The sequence below is a fragment of a genome, unplaced genomic scaffold (genome assembly GCF_019419815.1).
Source record: "Pyrus x bretschneideri cultivar Hongxiangsu unplaced genomic scaffold, Pyrus_bretschneideri_v1 Contig59, whole genome shotgun sequence".
Lineage (NCBI taxonomy): Eukaryota > Viridiplantae > Streptophyta > Magnoliopsida > Rosales > Rosaceae > Pyrus > Pyrus x bretschneideri.
The window spans coordinates 1532882-1547707 of record NW_025999797.1 but is presented as its reverse complement, the minus strand read 5'-3'; the positions used below and the strand labels follow the sequence as shown (position 1 = coordinate 1547707).

General features: G+C 38.0%; 1 protein-coding gene and 1 long non-coding RNA gene across 3 annotated transcripts; one reads left to right on the top strand and one right to left on the bottom strand.

The window, feature by feature from the left end:
- Nucleotides 1–5900: 5900 nt before the first annotated feature.
- On the top strand, nt 5901–6849 carry LOC103961582 (ethylene-responsive transcription factor ERF008). The gene is made up of 2 exons (XM_009374152.3): nt 5901–6541; nt 6636–6849. Exons 1-2 carry the CDS (start codon nt 6082–6084, stop codon nt 6653–6655), a joined length of 480 nt encoding a protein of 159 aa, XP_009372427.2. The 5' UTR covers nt 5901–6081; the 3' UTR covers nt 6656–6849.
- A 1828-nt stretch (nt 6850–8677) lies between these two features.
- On the bottom strand, nt 8678–13002 carry LOC103961620. Of its 2 annotated transcripts, XR_007253516.1 has the most exons (5): nt 12613–13002; nt 9590–9646; nt 9183–9298; nt 9051–9108; nt 8678–8952 (listed from the first exon to the last, which is right to left on the bottom strand). It is a non-coding gene; the product is annotated as an uncharacterized LOC103961620 (long non-coding RNA). The 2 variants fall into 2 exon arrangements; XR_007253517.1 differs by lacking the exon at nt 9590–9646 and having other exon boundaries at nt 12613–13000.
- Nucleotides 13003–14826: the final 1824 nt, after the last annotated feature.

The following is a 14826-nucleotide window of genomic DNA, read 5'->3' as shown; positions in this document are numbered from 1 at the left end:
CATGACTGCTAATTAAAGTCCTTCCTTAAAGAATGAGGCTTGTCCAGACCATCAACTGCATAAGGCATTTTCAGGGACTAAGAAAACTCAAATAGACCACAAGATACAAAGACTCATAAAGTTGGAAGAATGCAAAAAAGTTAGTTTTGTTTCAACCTTTATCCCCAAAGCACCTAGCGATCTGAGCGCCAGTCACTTCGACTGTAGTCGGGCTCTCCCAATTTCTGTTTTGCAAGAACTAGTTTTCTTTGTTGGGTTTTTGGTTTGAAGGATTTTCGGCAAAGAGTAAGCAAGAGCTGAGTATGTAAGGCTGGGCTCTATCTGGAAATATTCTCTCCAGAGTACATACATACTAAGAAAGAAGCGAAAAACGTTGAGATTGATTTGGTGGAGAGCTAAACCTGTATGGATTATAATGCAGTCAAGAAAGAGGTGTAAGAGTAGCCGAACACCAAGCTTAAAGAGTTCGGCAGAAAATGCAACCCAACCGTGTGGTGGCCAACTAAGATTTTCTCCTACAACAAGCTCCTAGATGAAAACATTGTTGGTAATACTATATCGATTTCTCAACTTTTCCAGCTTCGACTGGGTCATGATGCTCGGGCTATGGCTAGCTTTATGATCCCAAGCATTGTAGTAATACTGGTTAGCAGGGACTGCAACTTGATATGTGGGGACTCCGACTTGATATGCATAAGAAAGGCATACAGGCATCTGTAAACGCGCCTAAGGGATAGGTAGCCCATGCCGTTCAGGTACGTCTAGCGAGTCTTCATCCCCTATCTCTCTAGGAGTTGCTTGGTCAGCGTCATGCTTTAAGTCCTCTTGCGATATCTAGAAGTGGACTTATATCCAGGAACGGGTAGCAGGGGAGAGTCCGTCAAGTCCACAAACAGCAATCGGGTTTGCGATTAACGAAAAAGGGTTGGCAACCGATTTGACCAGAGGTTCGTTGAACATTTTAATGGAATTGACAGTGTCGATAGAGCTGGCCATATCGTTGTAGACTGACTATTTGTAAACATAGGCTACTCAGTCATCACTTTCCGAGCCTGAAGTGGTCAACATTGCATGTGTGCTCGATATCTACAAGTAATTTCATGATCTTAGAAATGTAAATGAAGGAATAACTACAAATTAAGGTGCAGACGATTAGGTAAACGAGCACTTGGTCGAATGGAAGATTCCAAACTGCTTAATCTACCTATGTCATGAAAATCTACCTTATTTTATTCATTGGAGGTAATGGAGTTAGTCTCACCGGCGTGTGCGTGTGCTCGCGGTGACTAAGAATATGAATTTCACTATGAGAACCAGTAATTACATTAACATAACTCAGCAATCTACGAAATACAAGAAGCATAGGAAGAAATAATTTACCTGAAGAAACAACGACTAAGGAATAAAAGTCTTGAGGAAGTAGTTTTTAGGTCACCGAAGGAATAACGAAGGAAAACTAGCAAAGTCTCAATATAGAGAGCGTGAAATAAAGGGAAGGGATTGTAATAAAGGAGGTTTACATAGCTTCGATTGTGTGATCTTAACCATCGATGGCGTGGTGCATGAGTGGCGAGATCACAACACGTGGCAACCATTTACTTTGCTCTGAGAGTTGAAGAAATGTAAAGCAACATCTAAGTGCATGAGGCCACACCTATCTACAATGCCTTGAATACCCATACGCCTTAATTACTCTGCCAGTCTATCAGTACATGAGGCCACACACAGATGCCTCAATTACTCCACCAGTCTATCAGTAACACGAACATCGGGCACCCAAACATCTTCTGCTCGTTGCACCGAATAAAGCACAGACGGTACGTAGCTGAGATTGACATAACGATGAGTCATGTACACCCGAGACACTTTCTTTAGTCGAGCACCACTTGAAGTCCAGATCGATCATTGCAACTCTATGTCCAAGAAAAAACCTTTGACTAAGGAGTTTGGGGACTTGTTAATGTTGGGCACTTTTAGGCCACACATAGTGGTGCATGCTGGGAAAAAAGCCATGAGAAGCCCAATAAAGATCAAAAAGCCCAAGGTCCAAGAGGCTTAGGAGTGGATACATCCGAGTGCAGAGGTCGATTGCCTGTGAGCTTAACTCGACCAGGATATGTAAAAAATTTCTCGACCACCAGGGCATGTGGGTAGAGTCGACAGACTCACAACTTTATGGCATAACTCTAGAAACAAATCTACCTAAATGTCACAGTCAGTAGCAGAAACCTAGGATAGGACATAAAGGTGGTCGAAATGGTGCTCAGAGAGACGGGGTTGGATAACTAAGGCGCTTGGGCCATATCACTCCGAAAAGATGCACCAACTTGACTGAGCACTTGTTACTTCACAGTCAAATACCTGGTCACTAGGTGAAAATGTGTCAATATGCTAGTCTACGTAGGTGACGTATTAAATGCCAGATTGGAAAAACTCAAGATTGAAGGGTCCATTGAGGGCTATATAAAGGGGTGGGAACATCCTGTAAGAGAGTCGGACAACTGAAAGGAAAGAGTTCATGTATTAGTTCATGTATTAGCTGTGTGCTACTTTTAGTCTTGAAATCCGAGCAACACATTGGATGTAACTCAATTTTGAGAGATGAACCTCTTAAATCTTTAAGTCCATTTCAGTCCACATCCCAAGTCCATCAAGAATTTAGTATTTTAATTTGTTAACCTGTAAATCTTAAGTGTTAACAGTGACAATATTTCAAACAACCGTATGCTTTTGAAGATGAAGTTTTTGATGCTGATATGTATGAATAAATATGAATAAAATACAAAGTTATTTTTTATACTTCTTTAACCGTCTTCTACTTTTCCATCTGCACTAGAAAAGACAAGATCCTTCAACTTTAGAGTGGTCTAATCCTCCAAACTCATGTGGTGTCCTAACACTCATGTTTTGACTTCTTAAAATACAAGGAAATGTGATTTTATCCCACCGCCAAAAAAGTCCCTCTCAATCCACCTTGTGGCGGTAAATTCAGAGAATCAAACCCATAAACTGAAACTGGAAATAATAAAAAAAAGAAAAGATAATAACCATTTTTGTGAATAAAATATAAGGCCGACGACCCAATAATATGATCCATCTTACTTAGTGGGCCACTGGGATTGCAGAATGTCTATATTATCCCTTGCTGCCAACAACCAAACAAAAGTAAGGGAAGGACAGAATTGTCAACCGACTGATGATATTTGCAGGGAGGGACAAGTCAATTCCAAACGGATTTAGATCCTCGCCGGATGCCCTCACTGAGGATTCTGTAGATCAATGCATAGTAACCGTTCATTAAAGATCGTACGATCATAATTGAATGTTTTTTATAATTTTAAAATTAAAGCAACCTCGTTTTGTATGAAAAATAAAATAAAAAATTGTAATCGCATGATTTTTTATGAATAATTACTATGTATTAATCCCCGAGATTCCTAGTGAGGGGATCCAGAAAGGATATAAATCCTTTCCTAACAGTATGGAAAATTAAATAAGAAGCAACAAAATAATAAAACCCACAAAAGCAACAAATTAATTAGGGGTTGGATTTTGAGTGCTTCTTACATTTGCCAAAGCACTTCCATAAACAAAAAATATTTCATTTTTGTAATGTTTGGTTGGATATACTTTTGAATCAGAGCTTTCATGTCACGTCATCTAACCTTTGAAAAATCTATAGAGTACCTCATGCATTATTGTATTTGAATGTAAGAGTCTCTTCTGTATTTTATGAAAATGTTAACAGTTAACTGGTACTAAAATCTCTTTCATAGAAATCATTTAGTACTACAGTTTAGTAGTATTTTTCTTTACTTATAAATAAAAGGTCTTAGGTTTGAATCTTGTCGATGACGAATTCGATGCCAAATTAAATTGCCCATCCTTAGTGTAAATATAAAAATATAAAAAAATAAAATGTATCTTTTTCATTTCGCCTAAAATGTATTTTGAATCCAAAAATTAATTTACTTTCTAAATTGGATGACTTCACATTTAATCCAACGCTTTTCAAGCAAACAACATTTTTTTTTAATGAAATGGTAATAACTAATAGGCGTTCACAAGTACAGCCTAATCAAAGTGGTCCATCTTAAAATCAATATTATCAAAATTGTTGGGCAATGAGCACAATTAGTGTAACTTACAAACTTCCAATACCAAAACAAATTAGTAATAAGCTGTATATGAACTCTAGTTTAGTGCTTTTTATCCACGTTTTAGGGTCCATTGAATTCCATTTTTTATTAAAAGAAATTCTTTTAATATATAATTTGCAACATTAGTACATAAAAAAAAGTCTAGTTTAATCACAAACAAAAGAATAAACCACTTGTTCCTCACTATAAACAAGAAAATACAACTAATTTTTTTTCACAACCTTTGAATTCCACTTGACTTGAGTTGTCCACACAAACGGACAGCTCCCATCACTACCTCTTCTACCTCCACCATCCATTACATTTTTTTTTTTTTTTGTCAAATGATAGGTTTTGTTAGATTAGTCACCGATGGAGTTTGAACGAACATCATCATACAAAAACTCAACATATTTCCACTAATGTGGTAAAAGACCACTTATACATCTAAACTGTATAAAACCCGAACTCATTTTTTGAAAACCTTATAGGACCTCAGAGATGCAAAGAGGAAAATAAAGCAGCCCCCATCTCTGAAGTGCCCTTAGGACGGGGTCCTCTGAGTCTAACCAACACCATTTTTTTGTTTTTTAACAAACGAAATTATTTGCAACTCAATACTATGGTCTGGTGATATTCCTCTTCATTTGGAAGTGAGAGGTTTTATGTTCGAATCTCGTGGATGGCATATTCGATACCAAATTAGGTTACCCATTGTATCCCCTCCCTCTAGTGTAAAAATATCGATGTACTAAAAAAAAAAAAGAAATTATATATCCTAAGGAAGAGGAGGTGGGCTTAACCTCACAATGACCAATACAAAAATATGGTTCAAATTCGCCTTTAACGAGAATCAAACTTAAAACCTCTCATACTAAACCGTAATATTAAGCGGCACCAACACCACTTCTTAATTAGGCAACAAAAAAACCCCAAAAACCCAAAAAAAAAAAAAAAATTCGGTGGGATTTGTTAGGGGTGGAAAAAATTCCCGAAAATCCCAAACCGAACCGAAAAAATCCCGATCCCAAACCAAAAATTTCCCAAACCAAAATTCCCGAAATTTTCGGGATGCTATCCCAAACCGATCCCGAAATTTTGGTACGGGATTCGGGATTGGCTTCTCAATATTTCGGGAATCTCATACCAAACCGAAATTATATATTATTAATTAATATATATATATATATATATTTATACATATATATTATATATTATTCTTTTATAATTGATGCTAGTAGTTTCTAATTCATGCTCTGCAACCTGGAATGCCTTACACCTTACATATTTTTCATGTTCTGTTTGATATTCATTTGGATTTTATTATTGCTATTGTCATGGCTGATGATTTCAGAAGGTTTGATTCTTTTATCTCTCAACAAATTGCCAAAAGGGTTTAATTAATTTGAATTTTGACTATGATAAAAACAATCAAGCATGCCAATATTTGATTAAATGGTAGTGTGAATGAAATGACATTCCTAGTTCATGAATGTATTCTTAAATTATATATTTGAAGAATAATTCATAATTTCATATTTTAATTTGGGATTCCCGATTTGTCCCGAAATCCCGAAAATATTTCGGGATTCCCGAAATTTGGGATTCCCGAAAATTTGGTTTGTGATTGGTCTTCAAATTCCCGTCCCAAAAGATTTCGGTTTGGGATTCGGGGTACTACTTTTGGTTCGGTATCCCATACCGAACCATCCCTAGGATTTGTTGTGTCGGTGAATTTGGATTTATTTTGGGGATTTAAAAATGTTTTCTTTTGTTGGGTTTCAGAGACGTGGAAGCCTACCTAGACGACAACCTTAGTGGCCAAGTAGCATGCAAAACCCCTCCTCCCACCTCTCTCCCTCTCTCCCTCAGAAAGCAGAGCCCTCCTTTTGCACTCTCAGACCGAACAACAATTGAAGGAGAAGAATTGAAGAGGAAGAACATGGAGTGCGGCGGAGACACGGCGAACAGGAAGAGAGCGGTGGAGAACGACAAGCCGTACAAGGGGATAAGGATGAGGAAGTGGGGAAAGTGGGTGGCCGAGATTCGAGAACCCAACAAGCGCTCCAGAATTTGGCTCGGCTCCTACTCCACTCCCGTCGCCGCCGCCCGGGCGTACGATACGGCTGTTTTTTACTTGAGGGGTCCATCGGCGCGGCTCAATTTTCCAGAGGCTTTGGCGGTCGAAGGCGGCGGCTGCGGGTGCGGCGACATGTCGGCGGCCTCAATACGCAAACGGGCCACCGAGGTCGGTGCCCGGGTCGACGCGGTGGAGACCGCTATGCGAAACCACCGCGGTTCGGCCGGGGGGAACGGAGACGGGGCTGAGATTAAGCCTTGCGTCGCCGGATTCGTGGATCGGGTCGACTTGAACAAGATGCCCGACCCAGAGAACTCGGAAGGTGAGTGGAAATAGTGAGAGCAAAACAGAGAAAGGTTGTCTTAATCTCTTATGATTTTTAAAAATTGAGGGGTGGCTTTTGCTAACGTGTGCAGGGGAGGTATGTGACTGCTGAAGCAATGATGAAGCTTTCGTCCTGGTCCTGGATATTAGAATTTCGCCTACTGCATCTCTTTTTTTTTTTCAACTTTTTTATTTTTGTTCAGAAAATTTTTGCTTTGGATGAAGAAATTTTGGGCTTTTATTAAAAGGTGATATAAGATGTAAATTATGCTACTAAATTAGCTTATTTCCCCCTTTTTCTCTGTATTTACTCGTTTCAATTTTGGGTAAATGAACATTTCCTCTTATGTGGAAATGGTTCGTCTCGTAGCTCTCAGCTGGTTAGGAGCAGACTCCGAGTTCGATTTCCTCATGTTTCGCTTTGTATTCAAACTTTCCTCTTATATAAGTGGTAATATGGTGCTGAGCTAGCAAATGGGGGAGGTGAAGGAGGAGAGCAAAAAATGGAAGAAAAAGGGTGGATTTAAGAGGACGAAGGAAAAAGAAAGAAAGAAAGAGGAGGGAATTGTTTTTACTTGTTAGTTTGGTAACAACTAGAAAGGGTCCTCCAGTTGGAGGGGGAGGGGGGACACAAGAGGGGCCAGGCTAACCACTAAAGTTATAACTACTAGAAAGCAATTGGGATTTGAAAGAGTTAGGTATTTTCCGGTTCTGTGCACTGTTGCGGATTAAGTGCGGTTGATACATGGGTGGTGCCGTCGTGGTGGTGGTACTGGGGTTTTGGATGACGGAGGAGCGAGAGGGCAAATGGGGCGCACAGTGCCCTCTATCGGTTTTGTCCCCCTTTCGGTGTCTCACTCTCAGTCTTAGATTCTATTTGTGAGGTCAAATGGCACTTTTGTTATGGCTCTATGATCCCCTTCCACTGGGACAAGAGAGTGCTAGGATCGTGTGCTTGTGTTGGAGAGTTGTGCATGGATCAATTGCATTCACATGTGCGCGCACATGCCAATGTTGCATGCGCGCGTGTTGAAAAGAAGTGGTGAGTGTAGTCGTTTACATGCGTATTGATTCTAACCGTCTTTCCTTGGAGTTGGATCCAAATATGATAAATGCGTTTGCCCGTGAGTGTTAAGTTTAGTTGCGCATGAAAGTTTGTTGATTACATGCGCATGCGTTGATGCTGGTCATCCCTGCTTTACTGGATTTGAGTTTAAAGCTCGATTTGAGTTTAAACCAAGTGCGCGCAACTGATCCTAACATTGTCGAATGCATAGAGGTTAGCTATAAACATTAAATTTGGCTGGTGACCAATGCATGAGCTGTAAGCCACGGTTTGTTTAGAACTTAAAAACCATTTCTTGCCACTTTTTTGTAAAGGACAAGGATTAATCCACGATTAGCGGAGAATTCGGTGTTTGTTTATTATGCTAAATTGAGTAGTTAATTATTGTAAACTTTCTCAAATCTCAATGCTGTAGATGTCTTTTAGGGGAATTGGATTCCATCCGAATCATCCTCATATCTTAGTTATTCATATCGTGCAGTTATAAATCATTTGATTTTTTTATTTAAAATTAAACACAAATAATATCTGACGAAAATTGACCACACGATGTATGATGAACGGCTAGGATGTGAGGATTCCTAAAACTCCCACAAAGTAAATCCGTATTAGATCCTCTTCCGTCTTTTAAGGTGCCCTACTTCTAACTTCTAATCCCAACCAAATGAACATTTACCTTTTTCTTTTACCTTATTTACCTCTTTACCCTCGAAGATTTGATTGGCCGCAGTGAGATAATCATTTTGTCTACGATAAATTTCCTCTTTTAAAAGGATTAGTTGCTCAATAATTGAAGCCAAACAAAGAAAGATTGGGGCCAATCTTATAGTCATTGGCTAACTTCCACAACCTCCACATTTCAACCATGTTGTTTAACAACTGGTACCGCGAATTTGGCAATTAATCATGAACCAATCCCATGGTATACGCTCAACAAACATCGGTTATTGATAAGATGGCTAACGACACTCACACATACCAGGTAAATCCGCAACGAGACACGACAGCATCTGGACTAAGTTCTTGTGAAGATCAGTCGTGCCCACGTGCGTGAGAGATTTCCAGCCATTACACAATGTGGACTTGTAGGGTCCCACATTATTTTCTTTCTATTCCCGCGTTATTCATTATTAATGCAATCCCATTGCCAAATTATACAGAAATTTTGTCAAAATTGCTACCCATAAAGCAGACCAATTCCTTCAATTTCGTTATGATTGCAGCACATAAACATCTGGAAATGACTTTGATCCCTGCTTGTGTTGGTGTTATGTTTTCGATTCACTAGCATGTTTCATTTGAAGGGCAGCTCGTATGATGTTTCCTCTTGTACTAATTCCTATCTTCGGATAAAGAACAACGGCATTTCAGAGATACCGCAGAAAGAGCATTACAACGACAGAGAAAGACACGTATTGAGAGAAGAATAATGCATCGTTACCAGCTTGCCGCTTTCATTTACAACTGGAAGTCTGCGATATTTTGTCTCGAGCAATAATCTGACATTAGATAACCGAAGTTAATAGTTAGTTTTCAGCTAGACCAATAATGGGATCCGGAAAAAGTAGAATACCTAGCAACATCCCCAAGATTAGTGGTTTCACGAACGACAACTGTGGCTGGTGTCATCACATCACCCACCACCCGACCATTGGTTTTACTGAGCAAGTTCTGTACCTCGTTAAAAGTCTGCAACCACATTTGCAATTATATAAGCACTTTTGCAAGACAAACAAATTAGTTGTTGCGAAAATGGAAACGTACTGGTTAGACTCAAAGAAGCTTTTGTCGCCATGCAGCGATTTGAAATTCTATGCAGCCAAAAGCACTATACCTCTTGTCAATTATTGGGATATACGGGTCTAAGAAACTCTTAAACCCCCTCAAATCCATCCCCATTACTGAGATTATATGCTAATTCTACTAAAACTAATTTAAATAGATCTAGGCAAGATGGAAGTATCTAAATAAACTTCTCACATGCTTTCCAAGTGCTGTCAACTTCTGGAAACATGCTGTTGTCAGTTCTTCCGCTACCTATCAGGTGAAATATTCGAATGATTTGCATTATTAGCACCTTGACAAAAAGAGGGGAGTTCAACCAAAACCTAGCACATTGTTTGTAAGCACTTCTATCTATAAATAAATTGAATTCAATCAAATAAACTTTAGCAGAATTGATTTTCAATTCATGTAATCTGTTTGAAATTAAATTGAATAATTAAGTTTATTTACTTTTGTTTAATTAAAACAGACTGGAATATGCAACAGTTGCACAGACTGGAATTAGTACATAAATAAAAGATAAAAAAATAAAACCATCCAGTTCCATCAAACAAAACCCCAACACATCACTAGCCATATGTTCTTACGTCTTTGACATCATGTAGACGCAATAATGCGAGCAAAACTCATGCAATTTAAATGACATGATACGAAAATCGAGGCCATGGATGATGGATTGGATGTATACAGATACAGTTGACTGACTACTAGAGGTGGTGTTGGCAATTTGTTTTGGGTTTTCTGCGGAGATTTATATACATTTTATTTCTGCAACCGCCCTGGTGATCGGGACCGCGCTACATGTTTAAATAATAACGGATTTCAAAACTAATTTGATTGAGCTGACTAGGTTGTGTGCATGGCACATTATGATTTTATGGTGAGGCCGAGGGGGGAGCGATGTGTGTTGCAAATTAGCAATAGAGCAACTTACGTTAAATAGGTTTATTACAATTTGTCGTTCTAAATCATTTGGATTAGGTTTTTTTTCTTATTCTTTTTCCATACCCTTCTCTCACCTCCTCTCATATTTTTTATTTTGTCTTTCTCTTTCTATATAAAATTAATATAAGATGTTAACATGGTTTAACCGTGACCATCCAAATAGGAAGGAAGGGAAGGGGAGAGAAAAAAAGAGGGGAGAGAATTTTAGTCTGAATCAATTACGTGTAATATCATGTGAAGAGAAACTTACATATAATATTGTTATTTAATCGAAACACAATTGTAATGATGGACACATTCCATGCATGTAAGCCTTCATAAAATAGGAACTCCAAGATGACATTGTCTCAATCCATCATGCCCCATAAGGTTGGAGCCTTTTAGAGAATCTTGTGTCTTGTTGAGACTTGATAGGATGTCAAGTATCCGTTTGATGTTGTCACAAAGTAGAATGCCACCTATAAAATGTCTAATAGTGCTTTCAAGTTTAAAGAAGTGTTCTCTAGGATGGCCTTTGAGTGTGGCATTTTTATCACTTACTTTAAAGAGGAGGTCTCGAAAGAGGTTGATGGAATGACAACAAAGGCCAAGCGGGTAGGGTCCTGGGGTGGATGATTCGGAGAGGTCAGTAAGTTTTGCTCACTTTCTCAAAAAGTTTTATGATGCCACCTTGATCTTGAGTGCAACCTTGCTCCAACATCACACTTAATACTTAGCACGGTGATTGCTTTGCAAGTGGAGATAGATGAACAAATTTTAAACTTTTCTAATGTCACTTTGCAAAGTGTGGCTACCTCAATGAAACTCAAGTTTGACAAATATTGGGATGACATTGAAAAGGTGAACCCTATTCTCTTTGTAGCCCAAGCACTTGAGCCAAGGTACAAATTCGAAATGTTGGAGACAAATCTAGAACATCTCAGCTATGGATGGGACAAATAAGGGAGGTGAAAGCAAGGGGTTAAAAGCAATGTAACCGAGTTGTATTATGCATATAAGGAGGAGTGGTCCTTAGTAGTAGTAGTAGTAGTAATAGTAATGGTGGTGCTACTTCAAATGTGGAGCAAAGATCAAGTGTTGTAGTAGATGATGGAAGGGTGTGGTAGATATTGATGTTACTAAAAGGATGACAAGGAAGATCCAACAAAAGAGGGTGGCAGCACAACAAAATGAGATAGCCAATGAAGTGGATATGTACTTTAATGATCCACATCAAAGTCTAACATATGAGGGTTTCAATCTTTTGGATTGGTGGAAAGGAAATAGTGGTACATACCCAACTCTTAGTAAAGTTACTAAGGATGTATTTTCTTTTTCTAGTAGCACCGTTTCTAGTGAGAATGTCTTTAGTCTTGGTGGGAGAGTTGTTGATCCTTTTAGAGCTTCCTTAACGCCTAAAACGGTTGAGGCTTTAGTGTGTACTAGTGACTAGCTTAGGGGGAATGAATTTTGTTTCTACAAGGAGCCTACACTTGACGAATTCATTTTCTACAAGGAACTTGAACGCTTGGAAAAAAGTAAGTAAAGAATTTAATTTTCCCTTTTATTTTCTTAATATTCATTATCTATTTCTATAAGGTCTCATTTGGCAGCTCGGACTGTACTGACTATTTATATAGGATAGGATAAATAGCCACCGGATATTACTGACTAAATTAATCGGTCGTTTAGTGTAGTATCGGACTAATGACCGTATTATTTATATTGTGTTTGGTACTGAACCGTATAAGAAAGGGGAAGAAAAAAAAATTTGACAAGTTTCACATCTCAAACACTAATCATACTTCTCATTCAAGTTGTAGAACGCATTAATCTCTATAAAACAAACATCTGCCTGAATTTTCACAAACTCTTTTTCCTGCTCGTGAAGATGACGAGTTTCACATCTCAAACACTGATCATACTTCTCATTCAAGTTGCCCTTCTTCCAATGTTGCTCCATTGCAGGGTTTTCTTCCCAGTGGATGCCAATCTCATCACCCAAACATGCAGAGTCTGTCCTCTTTCTCTTCCACTCAGTGGGTTGGGATCAAAATTCCAAAAAAGGGTTCGAAGGTTTTGGATCAGAGAAATCGCAGGAATTCAAGAAAAAAAGGAAATGGCCTTTGAGAGCTTGAAGTCTCAGGTATTCGACCCTAACAACAAACCCTAAATTTGAAAATTCTAATTAAAACACAAAATTACATAATCAATTGCATAATTACAGAGAAAACAATAACTAGATTCAAACAATTGAAAGAAAATTGCAAGAAAAATAGAAGGAGGGGCGGAACCTGGGAAGAAGAAGAATGAGAAGACAAACATGGGAGCGGTGTGTCTAGAGAGGACCGGTGCAGCTAGGAGAGGAAAGAGAGCAAGAGATTTTCTTGTACCGTCTGGAGAGGAAGAGAGAGCGAGAGTGTGTTTTCAGGAGAAAGGAGAAAGCGAGGGTGCGTTCTCAAGAAGCCGACTAAATTGTACCGTGGTTTTAGAGGGGATAAGGAAACGAGTGCTTACCGTATAAAATAAGTGGGCCCGGATTATTTAATCCGGTGGCTACCTAATACGAACGAACACCAAATACCGTACTCCGTATTATTAATTGTATCAGGTGTACCAAACACGTCAATCTAAATGATTTGTGGTTTATTATTTTAGGCACGACTAATTTGGGAGGTGAGGAGAATACAACACAAGGAAATGAAATGCTACCTCCACCTCCTCAACCACCTCAAGTTGAAGTTTAACAACGTCCAAATCAATCACTACCTCCATGAGCACCCATATTAAGTGGAAGGGCTCAACCATCAACATCAAGGGGAAGAGTTCAACCAACAAGAAGACGAAGAGGTCAACAATCAACAACAATAAGCACGGTAAAGGAGCAACCACAACCATCAACAAGAGGAAGGGGCCAACAATCTTCATGAACTTACTTTAAGTTTTTCTTTTTGCTTTTGGTTTGTAACTTAACTTATTTTATTTTGAAACTTTGGCTTGTAACTTATTGTTTTGCTTTTGGGTTTGTTATTTAACAAATTTTATTTTTGTTGCAAGCATGATAATAGAATACATTTGAAGAAAAATTCATAATTTCATATTTCAATTAGGGCTATGAATCTATGATTGCATAGATTGGTATGTCTGAAGTAAGGGGCTCAAATTTTAATTTACATGACGTTGGGCTAACAATTTCAATCTAAAAGGCTAAATTTCAGTCCAAAAGCCCAATGTGTCAAGTTTGAGCCCAAAAACCCCAAATCAAAATTTAGTCCCGATTTGTCCCAAAATACTGAAAACATTTCATGATTACCAAAATTTAGGAATACCGAAATTTCGGTTCGAGATTGATCTTCAAATTCTCATCCTGGAAATTTTCTGTTTGAGATTCAGGGATACTAGTTTTAGTTCGGTATCCCATACCAAACCAGCCCTAAAATTAGGTGTCATTTCTAAATTTCTATAGGAGAGTTTAAAATAACAAGTTCCCTTCAAATTTCGTATTCTTTTAGGTTAACCAAATAAAAAAATTCATAAAGTTTAGAAAATAAAATTCCATCATTATAAAATTTCTTAATAATCTTAATTTTTCTTATCCAACCAGAGTGTAACTAAATCTACAAATGATTTACACAATCACACAATATCAAATATTAACTATAACAATTATTTATATAAGCATAGATAAGTAAGTCCACACCAAATCTATTAGTTACATCGGGCCAAATTTGCCACCATTCTTAGGTCTGGGCCACGAGCCGACCCAAAGGGTAGTATAGAAGGCCCAAACCCTAGTCATTAGAAAATGGGCCAATTATAGTATAGCCCTGCAATCGAGCTGGACTGCTCACAACTCTAAAAATGGGGCCAAATTCGAGCCAGCCCATAAGGGCTTGGCCATTTTTATAGGCCTATAGTCGAAAGTATAGGTTTCAGAAAATATAAAAATACACCAATTTATCAAGTTAGATATTTCACATTCTTTTCTCCTTTTATCTTTTCTTGGTAAGGCAGTGAAGTGAAACCATGTCATATATGATTATTACTTAAATTGTGATGCACATAGGAATATCATGATCATTACCATGTTTTCGTTTGTTAAAATAAGTTTGAAACCAATAAATGCAAGCCGTCATGTGCACGATTAACAATTGTTGCACGTAAATTCTTTTCGTTATAGAATTGATTAATACTAAGGTAACTGCTCATCATTTTTTTAATAACTTGTAGTCAGACATTTTTTCGCACTATACGTATAAGAAAAATCTGGTACCAAGAAAAGATAAAAGGAAATTGTGACACATAGCAATTTCCATATAGTAAATTGTCTTTGTAAAGAAAATTTTGGTAGGTGAAGATATATATATATAATTATTTTAAAATGCGGGTCCACGTAAACTTATGTCAAGTATATGTTATAGTTAAGGCACCTTAAAATTCATTAGAATTATATATGGTAAACATATACTTAAATTAGTTCATTACTAAATCTTGATAGTAGTTTGATA

Excerpts from the sequence above, each read along its gene's own strand:
- LOC103961582 (XM_009374152.3), top strand. The coding sequence starts at position 6,082 with ATGGAGTGCGGCGGAGACACGGCGAACAGGAAGAGAGCGGTGGAGAAC. Across the intron at positions 6,542-6,635 it reads CGACCCAGAGAACTCGGAAG|GGGAGGTATGTGACTGCTGA; the intron begins GTGAGTGGAAAT and ends TAACGTGTGCAG.